Consider the following 17,080-nt stretch of genomic DNA (forward strand, 5'->3'; position numbering starts at 1 on the left):
AGTATTTTAAACAGAAATGCAGGCTCTATACCAGATCAGTGGCTACCCTAAAACACAGGATTTATAATAGGATTTTCCCTACTTTAGTCACCCTGTGCCACAGGTACCCGGATTTAATGAAGAGGAAGAGGAAATAAGATTTAACAGAGGACAGAGAAGGGTTTATTTTTTTTATGTTTTTTAAAGTAAGAAACAGGGAGGAGAAGAGAAATTAAGCAGATATAATGCTGAAAAACAGTGAAAAGAGCAGAATATGAAATTCTGAGTAACTTAGCTTTTAGAAGTTCACAGGGCAGTTTTGTTCACAGCACTGTCCCAAAGATAATGCAGTTAACCTTAATAGTAAATCAGAGCCCCTCCCTTCTACACCTAATCAGCAGACACAATGGCTGAAAACTAGTAGGTCAGAAATGGAGGCTCTATACCAGTTCAGTGGCTACTCTAAAACAGTGTTTTTCAACCTTTTTACACCTATGGACTGGCAGAAATAAAATAATTGAGAAACACTGGGCTAAGTCGTGGGCCAGACTCTACCCAATCTCCACCCCAGACTAGAGGTCTGCACGGGAACGGGTCCCACGTGGATCCTGCGGGTTCCCCCCCTGGCCTACGGGACTCCCACGGGGACACCCCTTGGTCCACGGGACTCCCACGGGGATGCCCACGGGGACGCCCCATGGCCCACGGGATTCCCACGGGGATGAAAACAGCCTACTTAAATTCTGGCGATGCAGGCATGCAGCTTACAAGTCTGGCGTCGCGGCAGGAAATAGCCATGCTGAGCAGTGAGCTCAGCACGTACACAGATGAAAGCCTTGCTTGCTGATTGGTCCGGCACAGTGGACTGGGGGAGGGGGGTCTAGCAGTGTGTGGCACCATTTGGACCCATGTAGACTTGCACGGCCATTCAGATGCTGACCTGAGGTCCCTTTCCATCCAGCATCTGCCCCTCCCCCTCTTTCCATCCAGCATCTGCCCCTTTGTCTGCTGCTTCTGCCCAGCATCTGATCTGTCTCCTCTCTTCCTCCTTTCTGCCCCCTCTGTCATCCCATCCATCATCCACCCTTCTTTTTCCCCCTTCCATCCAGCATCTGCCCATCTTCCCCCCTTTCAGCCCAGCATCTGCTTCATTTCTCTTTCTCCCCCTTCTCTTCAGTGTCTGCTCCATCTTTCTCTTTCCTCCCTTCCATCCGTATCCTCCCCCTCTCCTCCTTTCCATTCAATGTCTTCCTCCCCTCTCCTTTTCTTTACATCCATCATCTGTCTTTTTCTCTCTTCCCAGGCATTCCAGCTTGTCTTATCTTTCCCCTTTCATCCAGTGTGTCTGATCCCTCCCCATTTCTATCTACAGGCTGTCTCCTCTCACCTCCTACATCCAGTAACTACCCCCTCCCACCTGACACCTCAGACGCCGCCAGACTGATGCAAATTTGGCCTTCCCTCCGATGTCAGCTCTGACTTCGGGGGAAGACTTCTGGGTCGGCTACATATGGCTTCCTGCAGGCTGCCTCCAACCCCTGCTGTTATCTGGACTCGAATGAAGTGGTGGAAGGGAGTGCATTTTTGGACACAGAAGTCATGAACTGGGGAGAGAGGAAGGGAGGGAAAGAGATGCTGAGGTGGGGGAGGGAATAGAAAGGGAGAATTGGGTGTGTCAATGAGCGGGAAAGAGAGATTGTTGTGTACACACAGCAAATGGAAGAAAGAGGAGAATTTTTGGTCGTAGGGAGGAAGGTACAGAATATGATAGGGAAGAAAAAGATGATAGTGAGAAATGTGGCAAGGGAACAATGGGACTGATTGAAAGGGATGCAAGAGGGAGGAATATTGGACAGTGGTGAAGGGAATGGAGGGAGAGATGTGGCATAGTGCTGGAGAGGGGTGATAGAAGGAGAAATGTTGGGCATGGGGCTGGTGGGCAGGCACGAAAGATGAGAAAGAGATAAATGCTGGACCATGGTAGGGGGAACCAATGGACAGCAACAGAAGAATTTACAGAAGATGGGAAAGCGGAAAAAAGAAACTGGGACCAACTTTATGGAAAAATAAGTCTCCAGACAACAAAGGTAAAAATGGAATTTATTGACTAAAATATGTTAGCTTTGGGAAATGTATAAGGCAGATGTCTTTGTTTTGTGTTCAAAAGAAAAGGAAATGCATTTCTGGTTTTATTTCTACAGTGTTGAAGTACTTGTTGACCCTTGCTGTGACTGGTGGGGATCCCCAAGCACCGCCAGAAGAGGACCTCCTCTAGAGATGGCCAGAACTCCCCTCCACCAAGCGCAGCAGTCGCTGGCAGCATCCATGAGCCACTGAGGTGCCAGCATCTGTGACTCAGGAGCGCTACTGCTGCCTGCCAAGCTTGGCAAAAGGGACCTCCGGCCAACTGCAAAGGAAGTCCTCAGCTGACAGTTTGTGGGTTCTCATCAGCTGAGTATTTATATTTTATATTCTGGTAGATTCTGGTATATGGTTCTGGTAGAAACCCATTTACAAAGTATGTATTCTTCCCAATTAATATTTCCAAATTAATAAAGTCTCTTTGCTTCTATGTAAATGGGTCTCTACCAGAGCCTTTAATTCAGTAGCATAATTAAATAAAATAACTATTTCTGAAGTTTATAGGGAAGGGTGGTGATGGAGGGGATTCCTCGCGGGGACGGGTGGGGACAGAGGGGATTCTTCGCGGGGATGGGTGGGGACGGAGGGGATTCCTTGCGGGGACGGGTGGGGACGGAGGGATTCCTCATGGGGACGGGTGGGATTTTGGCGGGGACGGGTAGGATTTCTGTCCCCGCGCAACTCTCTACCCCAGACCCCGTCCCCATAATAGTACTAATTGCACCTTGCACGTCCCGTGCCTCATCTGGAAGCCTTCCCTCTGATGTTGCAACGTCAGAGAGAAGGCTTCCGGTTCAGGCGCAGGATGCCCATAAAAGCCACTGCCCATGACTTTGTGCACTGAACCAGTTAGGAAGAGGGAGCTGGCTCGAAGATAACACTGCATCGATTGCACTGTGGACTGGCGGATGAAGAACACTGTGCTGGGCCTGATGCACGTGCTGGCCCTGTGGACCGGCAAGAAGTTTCTGTGGACCGGTGGTTGAAGAACACTGCCCTAAAACACAGGATTTTAAACAGAAATGCAGGCTCTATACCAGTTCAGTGGCTACCCCAAAACAAAGGATTTTAAACAGAAATACAGGCTCTATACCAGATCAGTGGCTACCCTAAAATACAGGATTTATAACAGGATTTTCCTTACTTTAGTCACTCTGCCAGTAATGACATTGCTGTTGAAACCAAATAAGAGTAGTGAGTATTGTGGTTCTTATAGGCCCATTGCGTTGTTGAATTCAGATTATAAAAATTTTTACAAAAATTTTGGCCCAGCGTTTGCAGAGAGTGTTTACCCAATTTGATACATGTAGATCAGGTGGGTTTTATTTGCAAACGTCAGGTCTTTGACAATATTAAAACAGCCTTACATTTGATCTGGCTTGAGCAGCAATATAAGATCCCAGCGATCCTGCTTTCTTTGGATGCCGAGAAAGCTTTTGATCAGGTGCAGTGGGGCTTTCCTTTTTGGTGTTTTGCTTATACTAGGATTTGATGCTAAGTTCCTCTCTTGGCTCTGCTTGTTATACATGGCTCTCTTATCTAGTTTTAAGATTAATGGGCATTTAACGGCCCCAGTTGAATTATGTTGGGGAACACGGCAGGGATGCCCCTTATCACCACTATTGTTTTCCTTGGCCATGGAGCCTCTAGCGCAGGGATGCCCAAGTCCGGTCCTCGAGATCTACTGGCAGACCAGGTTTTCAGGATATGCACAATGAGCATGCATGAGAGAGATTTGCATACCAAGAAGGCAGTGCAGGCAATTATCCCAGGACAAGCAGGCAGCCTATTCTCACATGTAGGTGACTTCATCCACAGAGCCCGGATGCGGGCAAGGAGACTTACTTGAAGAAACTCAGAAGTTTCGAGTCTGCCGCACCGCGCATGCGCGAGTGCCTTCCCACCCAGTAAAGGGCGCGTTTCCTCAGTTCTCAGTTTTCCATGGAGCCGAGAAGTCCATCTTTGACACTGCGCTGAACTTAGTTTGCTTTGTGCCTTCTCTCACCACGGCTCATGTTTTATTTTCTTATTACCATGTCGCTGTGCTTTTCTTTCGGTCACTGTTAAAAAAAAGATGGATTTTTTCATCAAATGACAGTGGGGCCTGTCGCACAACCTCAGCCTGCAGGCTTTGACTTTGCGGTGGCTATTTTTCCTTCTATGTCCCAGCCGGTCACGGGCTTCAAGAAGTGTAGCCAGTGCCAGTATAGTCACTGACCCACACCGCTGGGCCTGACCATTGCCCGGAATCGTGCGTTCACTGTGCTACCCTTCAACCTCGAGCCCTCAAATGTCGTCGAGTTCAAGTGTAGAAGATTTTCAGTATGGAAACCCCTGCTACACCCTTGACCTCCGATTCGGTCAGGCCTGCTACGGGGTTTCCTCCTGCCTCTATGACTTCGACCTTGACTCTCATCAGATCTTCCTCATTTGGAACATCCTCGACCTTGAGTATATCTGCTAAGTCTCCTGAGCTTCCCTCAGGTCAGAGACAGTTCCAGCGGTGGTTCTCAAGCTACCTAAACATCATTCCTCCAAGTCTTCTTCGTCCTCGGAGCCTTTAGCCTCAGCAAGTGGTTCAGTTTCAGACTCAGAACCACAATTGCAGGCCATTTTGGAGCGGGAATTTGTTCAGTTACTGACCAAATATAGTCCTGCCTCGACTCTGCTTCCTGCAGTCCAGCTTGGGCACTCAGCAGTCTCACAAGAGGTCAAGTCCTTGCCTGTGCCTTGAGCTGAATCTACACACTCTATGCAAGGAGTCCAGTCTTTGGGAGTGTCTGGTCTGGAATCTTCACACTCTATGTAAGGAGTCGAGTCTTTGCGAGTGTCTCGTCTGGAATCCTCACATTCCATACAAGGAGCCAAGTCTTTGGGAGTGCTTAGAGATACCTCGATCCAGATCCAGCCCTAAATCCTCACATAAGGCATTGCCCGTTTCGAGGTACAGTACAAAGTCTCCTCGACTTCGCACGAGACCTGCTTCCAGGCAGCACTCTCATCATTGGTTAAGGCCCTCATGAAGGCACTCATCGAGGCACAGGTCTTCCTCCAGAGAGAAGCCTTCCTCGTCCAGGCCTTCTAGCTCTTCGAGGCCTCCAACTCCTCGATCCAGGACACCAATAGCAAAACCCGAGGGCTCCGCTTCTCTCAGTGCCTCGTCCCAGTCTGTTTATTCGCTGGGATATCAATACTCCAGAGAGGCTTCACTTTCCTTTTCCACTCAAGGCGCCTCGAGGTCATCGAGTCCCTCTCGAGGCCATCCTCTTGCGGATCAATTGTCCTTTTCCTCCTTCCTCCGTCAAATGGCTGACGACCTGGATCTTAAATTGGATTCTGGTTCTAAGTACTCTAAAGAGTATTTACAGGAAATGAGTTTGCCCCAGCCTCCTGCGGAGTCTCTCAAACTTCCTCTTAACAGACTTCTTTCTCAAACTTTCAAACAAAACCTGGAGACTCCTTATGCCATTCCTGCTGTTCCAGGCAAGTTGGAATCGAGGTATAGAATTGTATATTGCAAGGACTTTGAGAACTCCCAGCTATCTCATCAGTCCCTTCTTGTGGAATCTTCCTTAAAGAGGAGTCATCCTTCCAGGGTCTATGCTACCGTACCTCCTGGCAGAGAGTGCAGGACCATGGACAAGTTTTGCCGTCGTCTTTATCAAAATTCGATGATGTCCCCCATGATTTTAAATTATAATTTTATCTTTACTACTTATTTCAAGCATTTTATTGATATACTCCCTGGTTTTTCTAAAGACCTTGGTCAACACAGGCTTTTAGAGTTCCTGCAAATCATTGCTACATTGGTTGTACTTTCTTCAGTCATCTTATGATGCCTTTGAGCTTTCCTCGAGGGTCACTGCTTTCTCAGTAGCGATGCACCACCTTGCCTGGCTTCGCACTATGATATGGCCCCCAACATTCAGGATCATCCTGTCAATATTCCTTGTGAAAGGCAATGACCTCTTTAATGAATCTATAGAGGCCGCACCAAGAAGTTGTCTGAACATGAGAAATCTTTTGCTTCCATCGTCAGACCAAAGCCTAAGCCAGCTCCTTCCAAGTCTTCTTGACCTCTTCCATCCTATCAGAGGCATTATCCTCCGAGGGCAGCTCCTTACACTTGAGCACCTCCCAAGAAACCGCAGCAACAGCAGAAGCAACAAACCTCAGCCTTCTGCTGCCCCCAAAGCTTTTCAGCCTTTTTGACTGTTTCAAACAGAGCATAACCTCCATCGTTCTGCCACTGTCCTCTCCATCATTTTTACCATCAATGGGAGACCATTACATCCGATCTCTGAGTGCTGTCAATAAGGGAAGGATACTCTCTTCATTTCACTCAGATTCCACCAGAGCTGCCTCCAAGAGAGTATCCTTCCAATCCATCCCAGACTGCCCTTCTTCTTCAAGAAGCTTAAGCTCTGCTTCGTCTCCATGCTATCAAGGAAGTTCCCTTGGAACATCAGAGCAGGGGGTTTTACTCCCATTACTTCCTAGTTCCAAAGAAGACAGGCAATCTGCGGCCCATAATGGATCTCAGGGCTCTCAACAAATTTTTGGTCAAAGATAAATTTTGCATGTTGTCCCTGACATCCCTTTATCCCCTTCTAGATCAGAACGATTGGTTATAGAAACATAGAAACATAGAAAAAAGCAGCAGAAAAGGGCTATAGCCCACCAAGTCTGCCCATTCCAAGTATCCCCTCCCCTGAATTTACTCCCTTAAAGATCCCACGTGAGTATCCCATTTTCTCTTAAAATCCGTCACGCTGCTGGCCTTTATCACCTGGAGTGGGAGTCTGTTCCAATGATCCACTACTCTTTCGGTGAAGAAGTACTTCCTGGAGTCGCCATGAAACTTCCCTCCCCTGATTTTCAGCGGATGCCCTCTGGTGGTCGAGGGTCCCATGAGACAGAAGATATCATCTTCTAACTCGATGCGTCCCGTGATGTACTTATATGTTTCAATCATATCTCCCCGTTCTCTTCTTTCCTCAAGTGAGTACAGCCGCAATTTTTTAAATCTTTCTTCATACGTGAGATCCTTGAGCCCCAAGACCATCCTGGTGGCCGTTCGCTGAACCAACTCGATCCTCAGCACGTCCTTTTGTTAGTGTGGTCTCCAAAACTGAACACAGTACTCCAAGTGAGGCCTCACCATGGCTCTGTACAACGGCATCATAACTTCAGGTCTCCTGCTGACGAAACCTCTGCGGATACACCCCATCATTTGTCTTGACCTGGAGGAAGCCTTCTCCACTTGATTGGCAGCCTTCATGTCCTCACTAATGATCACCCCTAGGTTGCGTTCCGCCGTGGTCCTAACCAAGGTCTCACCATTTAGTACATAAGTTCTACGCGGGTTTCTCTTACCCAGGTGCATTATCTTGCATTTTTTAGAATTGAAGCCTAGCTGCCAAGTAGTTGACCATTGTTCCAGCAACAGTAGGTCGTGTGTCATATTATCAGGTAATAAGCTTTTGCCTACTATGTTGCAAAGTTTGGCGGCATCGGCGAACAGTGATACCCTTCCTCTAAGTCCTTGCGTCATATCTCTTATGAATAAGTTAAATAGAATCGGGCCCAGGACCGAGCCCTGCGGCACTCCACTGATCACGTCCGATGCTTCGGATGGGGTACCGTTCACCACCACCTTCTGAAGTCTACCGCTCAGCCAATCCCCAACCCATGTAGTTAGAGTGTCTCCTAATCCTATCGATTTCAGCTTGTTCAGTAATCTTCGATGAGGGACGCTATCAAATGCTTTACTGAAGTCCAAATATACTACGTCCAGTGACTCTCCGGCGTCCAGTTGTCTAGTAATCCAGTCAAAAAAGCTAATCAGATTAGATTGGCAGGATCTACCCTGGGTGAACCCGTGTTGGTGTGGATCACGCAGTTTTTCTTCGTCTAGGATTGTGTCAAGATTCTGTTTGATCAGTGTTTCCATGAGTTTACACACTATAGCCGTGAGACTCACTGGTCTGTAGTTTGCTGTCTCTGTCCTGCAGCCCTTTTTGTGGAGTGGGATTACGCTGGCGGTTTTCCAGTCCAAGGGGACCCTTCCTGTGCTTAGGGAAAGATTGAAAAGAACAGATAATGGTTCTGCCAGGACTTCCCTTAACTCCCTAAGCATTCTGGGGTGTAGGTTATCCGGTCCCATGGCTTTGTTTACTTTGAGTCTTGATAGTTTGTCATAGACGCTACTGGGCGTAAATTCGAAATCTTGAAACGGGTCTTTCTGGTTATCTCCCGTCTGCAGCTGTGGACCAGCTCCCGGCGCTTCGCAGGTGAACACTGAACAGAAGTATTTGTTTAGTAGTTCTGCCTTCTCAGAATCTGATTCTGCAAAGTTACCGTCCGATTGCTTCAGGCGTACTATCCCATCTTTGTTTCTTTTCCTGTCACTAATATAGCTGAAGAAAGATTTATCCCCTTTCTTAATTTTCCGTGCTAGCTCTTCCTCCATTCGGAGTTTGGCTTCTCTGACTGCTGTTTTGACAGCTTTAGATCTGTCTAGATAGTCCTCTTTCGCCCCCTCTCTGCCTAAATGTTTGTAAGTGATAAATGCGTCTTTTTTCTGTTTAACTAGGTCTGAAATTTCTTTACTGAACCATTGGGAATCTTTTGTTTCTCCTGCGTTTACTTATTGTCTTTATGTATCGGTCTGTTCTCTAGATCTCAACGAGGCTTACACTCGCATCCCCATTCATCCTGCCTCCCGTCAGTACCTCAGATTTTGGGTGGGGAATCTGCATTTTCAGAACAGAGTGCTACCCATAAGCCTGGCATCTCCCAGAGTGTTCACCAAGTGCCTGGTGGTGGTGGCAGCAGCTCTGTGGAACCAGGCCTTCAGGTGTTACCCTACCTGGACAACTGGCTCATCAAAGATTCAACATCTCAGGGGATTATTGTAGCGACCCAAGGGACTACATGGTTCCTACAAAGCTTGGGATTCGAAATCAACTTTCCCAAATCCTACCTTCGGCCCTCTTAGAACCTACAGTTCATCGGAGATGTTCTGGACACTGTCCAACTCGGAGCATTCCTTCCTCAGCAGCGTCTGGATGCTCTCCTTCAGCTTTGCTGCAAAGTGTCTTCCCTTTCTTCACTCTTAGTGAGACCCATGATGGTACTACTCAGTCACATGGCCTCGACCGTTCACATGACTCCTTTTTCCAGACTTCACCTCAGAATTCCTCATTGGACCCTGGCCTCTCAGTGGGCGCAGGCTTGCGACCCACTCTCTCTCAACACATTACAGTCACTCCTTCGTTGAGACAGTCTGTCCACTGGTGGATGCTCTCTTCCAATATCTCCAGAGGTTTACTGTTTCAAACACGCCCTCATCAGAAGGTCCTCATGATTCCTAGACCTAAGCTTGGGGTCTCATCTCAACAGTTTCCGTACTTAAGGCCATTGGTCTAGCACAGATCGTCAGTGTCACATCAATCTGTTGGAACTCAGAGCGATTTTCAATGCTCTCAAAGCTTTTCAGCATCTTCTTCACGAACAGGTAGTTCTTGTTCAGACAGACAATCAAGTCGCCATGTACTACATCAACAAGCAAGGAGGAACAGGATCTCTCCCTCTTTGTCAGGAAGCTCAAAGGGTGTGGGAGTGGGCGATCCATCACAACACCTTCCTGAAAGCAGTTTATATTCAAGGAGAGAAAAACTGTCTGGTGGACAAATTGAGTCGTCTTCTGCAACCTCACGAATGGACACTCAATTCCTCGCCTCTTCATCAAATTTTTTCTCATTGGGGAATGCCTCAGATAGACCTCTTTGCAGCTCCCCACAACTACAAACTGCCTCAGTTTTGCTCCAGGATATACTCTCCTCACCGCCTCGAGGCAGATGCTTTTCTTCTGGAATGGACGAATCTGTTCCTGTATGCGTTCCCTCCATTCCCTCTCATTCTCAAGACTTTTGTCAAGCTCAAGAACGATCATGCCACCATGATTCTAATAGCTCCTTGGTGGCCCAGGCAACCTTGGTTCTCCCTTCTACTTTAGCTCAGCAGCAGGGAGCCATACCTTCTATCAGTTTTTCCATCTCTGCTTACACAGAGTCAGGGATATCTTCTTCATCCCAATCTGCAGTCTCTGCACTTGACATCTTGGTACCTCTCAACATAACTCCTCTTCAGTTTTCTTAACCTGTTTGAGACATTTTAGAGGCTTCCAGAAAGCCTGCCACTAGACAATGCTACCACCAAAAATGGACTAGATTTTCTACCTGGTGCATTTCTCATAACAAGGAGCCTCGAGATACCACCTTCTCTTCTGTCTTGGATTACCTTCTGCACTTATCTACCTCTGGCCTCAAGTCTACATCCATTCGAGTCCATCAGCCTATGGTTTCCAGATTTATGAAAGGACTTTTCAATGTCAAACCTCCTCTCAAACCAGTGGTTTGGGATATCAATGTTGTTCTTGTTCAATTGATGAAGCCTCCTTTTGAACCAATGGGTACAGCTCATCTGAAATATCTCACTTGGAAAGTGGTGTTTTTCATTGCCCTCACATCTGCTCGAAGAATCAATGAGCTGCAAGCTTTAGTTACTGATTCACATTTCACAGTTTTCCATCATGACAAAGTGGTCCTCCGTACTCATCCTAAATTCTTTTTTTTATTATTATTATTTATTCATTTTCACATCAAAGAGTAAAAACTTTGATAAAGGAAATTAAATATACTTCTTAAAAGAAAATAATACCAATAAGGAAAAAAAGGGGTGAAAACATTCACACCAGTTAATAATACTATGAACATAGTCCACAAATAGAGAGGGGAAAAACCATACCCAATCAAGGGAAATAGAACTTAAGAAATTTTTCATGGTCATATATACATATGTCCTATAGAAATACAGAGTTCTTTTGGTTTTACATTTAGATCTGAGTGGCAGAAATCACGGAGGAGTCTGGAACCGTTATGGCAGCCTTGTCTTCCACAAAAAATTGCAATTGATCTGGTTCATAGAAGATATATTTGTTCGCCAGGAACAGGAGTGAGCGCATAAGCAAGAGGAACTTCTAGAAGGCCGACAAGAATACGTAGATAACGCGCACCCGTGTAAAACGCGCACACAGGTATAGCGCGCGAAAAACACAAATTTATGTGCATAAATTTTTATATACCGTGCACACCCGTATACCGCACATGCTGCCCGACTCTCCCGTCGCCGCCCGACTCTCCTTTCGCCCGCCCCGACTCTCCTCTGGCCACCCCGACTCTCCTTTCGCCCGCCCCGACTCTCCTCTCCCCCTTGAAGTCCTGTCCCCACCCTGAAAGCCTGATGCCCCCCTCGACGTCCGATTCACCCCCCCACAGGACCGCTCGCACGCACCCGCACCCCCACCCCGAAGGACCGCTCGCACGCACTCCCACCCGCACCCCTACCCTGAAGGACCGCTCGCACCCCCACAGCCTCCCGACCCATCATGTAGAAGCTCCTACCGGTGTCCTGCTGCTTCCTCTTGGGGTCCCGACTCCCCGACACGATTGGGGCAAGAGGGAGCTCAAGCCCTCTTGCCCCAGCAACCGCGGCACCCCTGATGCCCGTAATGTAGTGCAGGGTGGGGGTAGGGGGTCGCCGTGGCCAGGAGGGTTTGGGCTCCCTTTTGTCCCGATCGTGTCGGGGAGTCGGGGGGAGGGCAAGAGGGCTTGAGCTCCCTCTTGCCCCGATCGTGTCGGGGGTGCCTCGGTTGGCTGGGGCAAGAGGGCTTGAGCTTCCTCTTGCCCCGATCGTGTCGGGTGTCGGGACCGCCAAGAGGAAGCAGCAGGACACCGGTAGGAGCTTCTACATAATGGGGGGGGGGGGTCGGGAGGCTGTGGGGGTGCGAGCGGTCCTTCAGGGTGGGGGTGCGGGTGGGAGTGCGTGCGAGCGGTCCTTCGGGGTGGGGATGCGGGTGCGTGCGAGCGGTCCTTCGGGGTGGGGGTGCGAGCGATCCTGCGGGGGGGGGGTGAATCGGACGTCGAGGGGGGGGAACTATGTAAAAAAAATTTTGTACAACACGCTCACGCGTATAACGCGCAAGGTTATGCGCGGTTTGTAAAAACACGTATAACGCGCGCGTTATATGCGTGAAAATACGGTACCTCTTGGGGTTTCTCAAACTTATAGGAAACATTTTTAAATTAGATGCTCTGGTGTCTGGGCTCAAAGGGACCAAGGGAGACCGCCTCCGTCTCGCCTCTACGAAGCGTCTCCTGTGGGTGTGCCGATGCATCCTGCATTCGACGCAGGAGCTCCTCAATGTTGCCGAAACTAGTCGGGCCAGACCATCACGAGGCACCAGCGGCACTACGGCCTCTCCTTTTCAGCATATTTTCAGGTAAAGTTCTATTCCAAGCGTTATTGAGTGAGCACACTGCAGCGTGCTATTCAGCTAGCTGGTTCATTGGCCATCTTGGATCCCGGTAGCCGTGTTTTTATTTTTTAAGAAAATAATATTGTGTTATTTTGGATATTATATAGATATTTGTGTCAAAGGATTTAAGGAGTCTGCATTAGTAATTTATATTTTTATTGTTTTATACATACTAATGGCAAGTGATTTATAAGTTAGTATTTATTGATTCAATGATGCCTTTCCTGTCAGCATTGTAATTCCTTTTCCTTTTCCCTAACTTTGTAAACCTTCTCAATGTTAAACTAAACTAAAACTTACCGGATCTTCAGCCAGAAAGGAGCTCGACTCGGTGAACAGTAACTAAAAAATACTTTAAAAAGTAACAATCAGAAAATATTAATATGACTGGATTCCAAAGTGTTTTGCAAATAAAATAGTTTTTAAAGATTTACGAAAAAGTTGAAAAGGACCAGGACCCCTTAAAATAAGAGGAAGTTTGTTCCATAGTTGAGAAAGTTTGAAAACCAAGGATTGACTGAAATTCTTGACTCCTTTGATTCCTTTTCACTGAAGGAAGGGAGAGTTTGAATTGTTGGGTGCCTCTTGCATAGGAGAATCTATAAGCATTCCATAATAAAGAGACAAGAGGGCCTACACCCAGTGCATTGTTGCACTGTCCACTTTGGTGGGTCTGGCACTGGATTTGTAAATTTCATTCCCTCAGCTCTACTATCTCTCCCTTTTTACCGATACGCTTTAATGCAAATTTTCCCCCTGGCGTAGATAATGCTAGTTTTGTGTACTGGGAAGCAAAGGGGATTCGCTACTTGTTTCACCTAGTTGATGATGAGGGTCGGATAAAACCTTTCGACCAGCTCTGTGAGGAATTTGCCTATCTACAGATCCACCATTATATTTCCTCTCTGACTTGTAGCCATCTTTCGACTTCCTGTAGGGAGTTATTGACGACGGCATTTACATTTGGTTCTCAACAGCCAGTACCCTTAAAATTTCACCATAGACATTTGAAAGACGAATCCCCTTTGCTTGATTATATTAGATTACGGGATGCTTGTGCTCGTGATTTAAATGTAGAATTGTCTGAGGATGTGCTGTTGAATGCTATAAAAAAGTTACCAATTTATAGCAAATATACTGTATTTTGGGAACAACATTATAAATTGATTCTCTGTTTATATATATCTCCTCGGCGAGCTCATCTGGCAGGGCTCCGTCCAAATGCAGATTGCCAGCGCTGTAATGCCCCTGACACTGGTCTAGGCCACATGTTCTGGACTTGTCCTTTTGGGACTCTATTTTTCTTTTTGTGGACCTTATCTGGAACATTACTGTTCAGCGATCAGCTTCCATCCACATCGACCGGGGGCAACAGCATTCTTCGGACTGTTTTGATAGCAATAAAGTGTATCTTGATCAAGTGGATGGAGGCGGAGGCTCCTCCTGACTATACACTCTGGCGCTGTCGCCTGATAACGCTCCTATCCTGGGAGCACAGAGGTGTGCAAGATAACTTGTGTTGCAAGTTGTGCAAGATATGCCTTCCAACGCATTTGGGAACCGTTTTGGACACGTAGTCGCCTCTTGAACTGTTAATTCTGTAACTCTGCTTTGTCTAGTGTTCCTGTTGTCTAGTGTTCCTGTTTCCTTTGTATTGAGTACTTCTTGCTGTATCAGTGTGAGGGGATGGGGGGGAGGGTTGGGTTGAGCTGATCTTGTTTCACTTTGTACCTCTGGTTCTGGCTGTTTTGTTGTGCTCAATAAAAAATATTTGACGATAAAGAGACAAGAGGGATGAAGATACCATATAAAATTTTAAAAGTAATACTTGCACATTTAGTGAATCCTGAGATAGACCGGAAGCCAGTGAAGGTTTAATTTCACAGCAGTATTTTGTATCAGGTGAAGTCTTTGAAGGCAGGTCTTTGTTATGCCGAGATAGATAGCATTACAGTAATCTAGCCGGGATAATATGATAGATTGGACCAGAACAGAGAAGTGTTGTTGGTGGAAAAGGTTTCTGACCTTCCTCAACATTTGAAGGCTAAAACTTCTTGACAAAAGAGTTTATTTGATCCTTAAAAGTAAGAGAAGAGTCTATGAGAACTTGAAAGAGAACTTGATCTGTAGGGAGACCCCGGAATCCAAAGTTACAGTTGGAGGAAGACAGTCCAATTTTAGGCCTAACCATAAAAGTTTTGTTTTTGCAGCATTTAGCTTCATCTGGACAGACATAACCCATGCGTGGAGTTTGGAGATGCAATGATTTATTTTAAAAGCTGGGTTGGTGAGATCTGAATCAATCTCAATCAATATAAAGATATCATACGCATAGGTGAACAGCAGTGTTCCCGCTAAGCTGCGCTGGCGTGCGCTGGCGCACAAAATATTACATCGCAGCGCACAAGTTTCTCGTCACAGCGCACGGCGTACGGCAGATGGCAGGGCGGCGAGAGGAGAATCGGGCGAGTTGGCTCATAACTTGCTGGCGCCCGATATTTTTAGCTCACAGCGAAAAAAGTTTGCTCACAACACCCGCCCGCTTAGAGGGAGCACTGGTGAACAGTGTTTCCCAAGCTGACAACTTGTAAAGATTCAATGTAGTCATATAGAGATTGAACAGGATTGGGGAGAGTGGAGAACCCTGAGGGACCCCACAAGGGGGCTGCCGGGGAGGCGATATATAAGTTCTTAATAAACCATAAACCATATTCTGTTGGAAGACTCAAGGTGCATGGAAGTTTCTTATAAATATTTTGCTTACCCTACCAGAGTTACTTTTAGGAGCTTTTTCATTTTGCTAATATAAGGAGTGGAGGAGTAGCCTAACCAGCAGACTGAGAACCAGGGGGAGCCCAACTCAAATCCCACTGCAGCTCCTTGTGATCTTAAGCAAGTCACTTAATCTTCCATTATTTCAGGTACAAATTCAGAATGTGGGCAGGGTCACTTAATCCTCTGCCCCAGGTATGTTACATAGTTGTGAGTCTACTGGGACAGATAGGGAAAAATGCTCAAGTACCTGAATGTAAACTGCTTAGACAGGCAGTATATAAAATAACATAAATACTGTACTGGAATGTACATTGCTTTGCTAGTTTTCAGGCTTGTTGGCAATATATAAAACACTAATAAAGATAATTATGAGAAGAGGAGCTTATTTTAAGTATTACTGCTTTTTTATAACGTAATCTTGGGGTTTTATTGACTAGAAATGAATTGAGACTTCAATATAATTAAACTCATGCCTTTCACATGACTGTTGTCATCCATTCACAAGCTAGAACATATTCAACTTGTATAACAATTGAGCCAATCCTGTTTTTTCCAATTGTATGCATGTACTTGTAGACATGAACTATTATGATAACCTTATCTTTAATATATTGCAGCCAATGATAAATGTATCTTTTTGTGCTTTCCTTAGATAGGAATTTCCTTTCAACCAGTTGAATTACAGAAAAATGTTTTTGCAGCTATTATGGAAGATATGATTTTAAAGGTAAGAATTCCTTTAATATGTCTTTATAAAACACAACTTTTTGTGCAATCATCAAAGACAACAAACAGTACAATAGTAATTCACTTATAGTTCCTATACCTGTTTCTATAAACTTATAGTTTCTATACCTGTTCTGATATGCCAGTTTCTTGGAGTCGATTAATAAGCAATTGATGATGTATTGTATCAAATGGATAAGTCCAGGGATCTATTGTATCATATTGGATAAGTCCAGGGAAATTAGAACAACAGAATTGTGATGGTCAAGGTGGTATAAGTAATAATAAGACCTATTAGTGAAAGTTCTGTGGAGTGAAGCCGGTTTGGTTTGGGTGTAGTACAGTTGTGCTTTCTACAAAATTTGAAAGTTGAGGTTTGGTGATTTTAGCTAAAAAGGGGAATTACAGCAGAGAAGTTCTGAAGGATCAGTTCCGGATGCTAGGAAGGAAGCTGAAAACCAGAACACCGAGGGTAGCGTTCTCGAGATCCTGCCTGTACCCAGGGCTGATGAGAAAAGGCAGATGGAGCTGCAAGCAGTCAACGCGTGGATGAGGCGCTGGTGTGAGGAAGAAGGATTTCACTTCGTATACAACTGGACAACGTTCTGGGGGAAGACCAAGCTATACAGGAAGGACGGACTCCACCTCAGCAGAGACAGAACGAGGCTACTTGCAAGCAACATCAAGAGAGAAATTGAGAAGTTTTTAAACTAGGAAGAAGGGGAAAGCCGACAGTCGATCAAGAGAGAGAGTCGATTATTCGGGAACCCAGAGGATACCGTGCAGGAAGATAGCGGGGAAGACTCACCGGATCTTAGGCAAGACAGATCTAAAGAGACACAAGAGGAAAGGAAATGCAAGAAAGGAACAGACCACAAACTCAAGTGTATGTACATGAATGCAAGGAGCCTAAGAAACAAGATGAGTGAATTAGAAGCTGTGGCACAAAATGATAGCATTGACATCATCGGCATCACGGAAACATGGTGGACCGAAGAAAATGTGTGGGACACTGTGCTACCGGGATACAAACTATACCGCAGAGACAGAGTGGGTCAAAAAGGTGGGGGTGTTGCC

The 17,080-nt window shown here is 46.2% G+C and overlaps 1 protein-coding gene across 9 annotated transcripts in view; it reads left to right on the top strand.

Moving 5' to 3' along the window:
- YEATS2 (YEATS domain containing 2) overlaps positions 1-17,080 on the top strand; it is a 1,675,245-nt gene that overhangs the window by 1,638,299 nt on the left and 19,866 nt on the right. For all 9 annotated transcript variants that reach the window (XM_033957686.1, XM_033957691.1, XM_033957693.1 and 6 more), the window contains one exon: positions 15,930-16,004. In XM_033957686.1, coding sequence (XP_033813577.1) covers positions 15,930-16,004 — 75 coding nt within the window. The remainder of the gene's footprint in view (positions 1-15,929; positions 16,005-17,080) is intronic.

This window comes from Geotrypetes seraphini, chromosome 9 (assembly GCF_902459505.1).
Source record: "Geotrypetes seraphini chromosome 9, aGeoSer1.1, whole genome shotgun sequence".
NCBI classification, from domain to species: domain Eukaryota; kingdom Metazoa; phylum Chordata; class Amphibia; order Gymnophiona; family Dermophiidae; genus Geotrypetes; species Geotrypetes seraphini.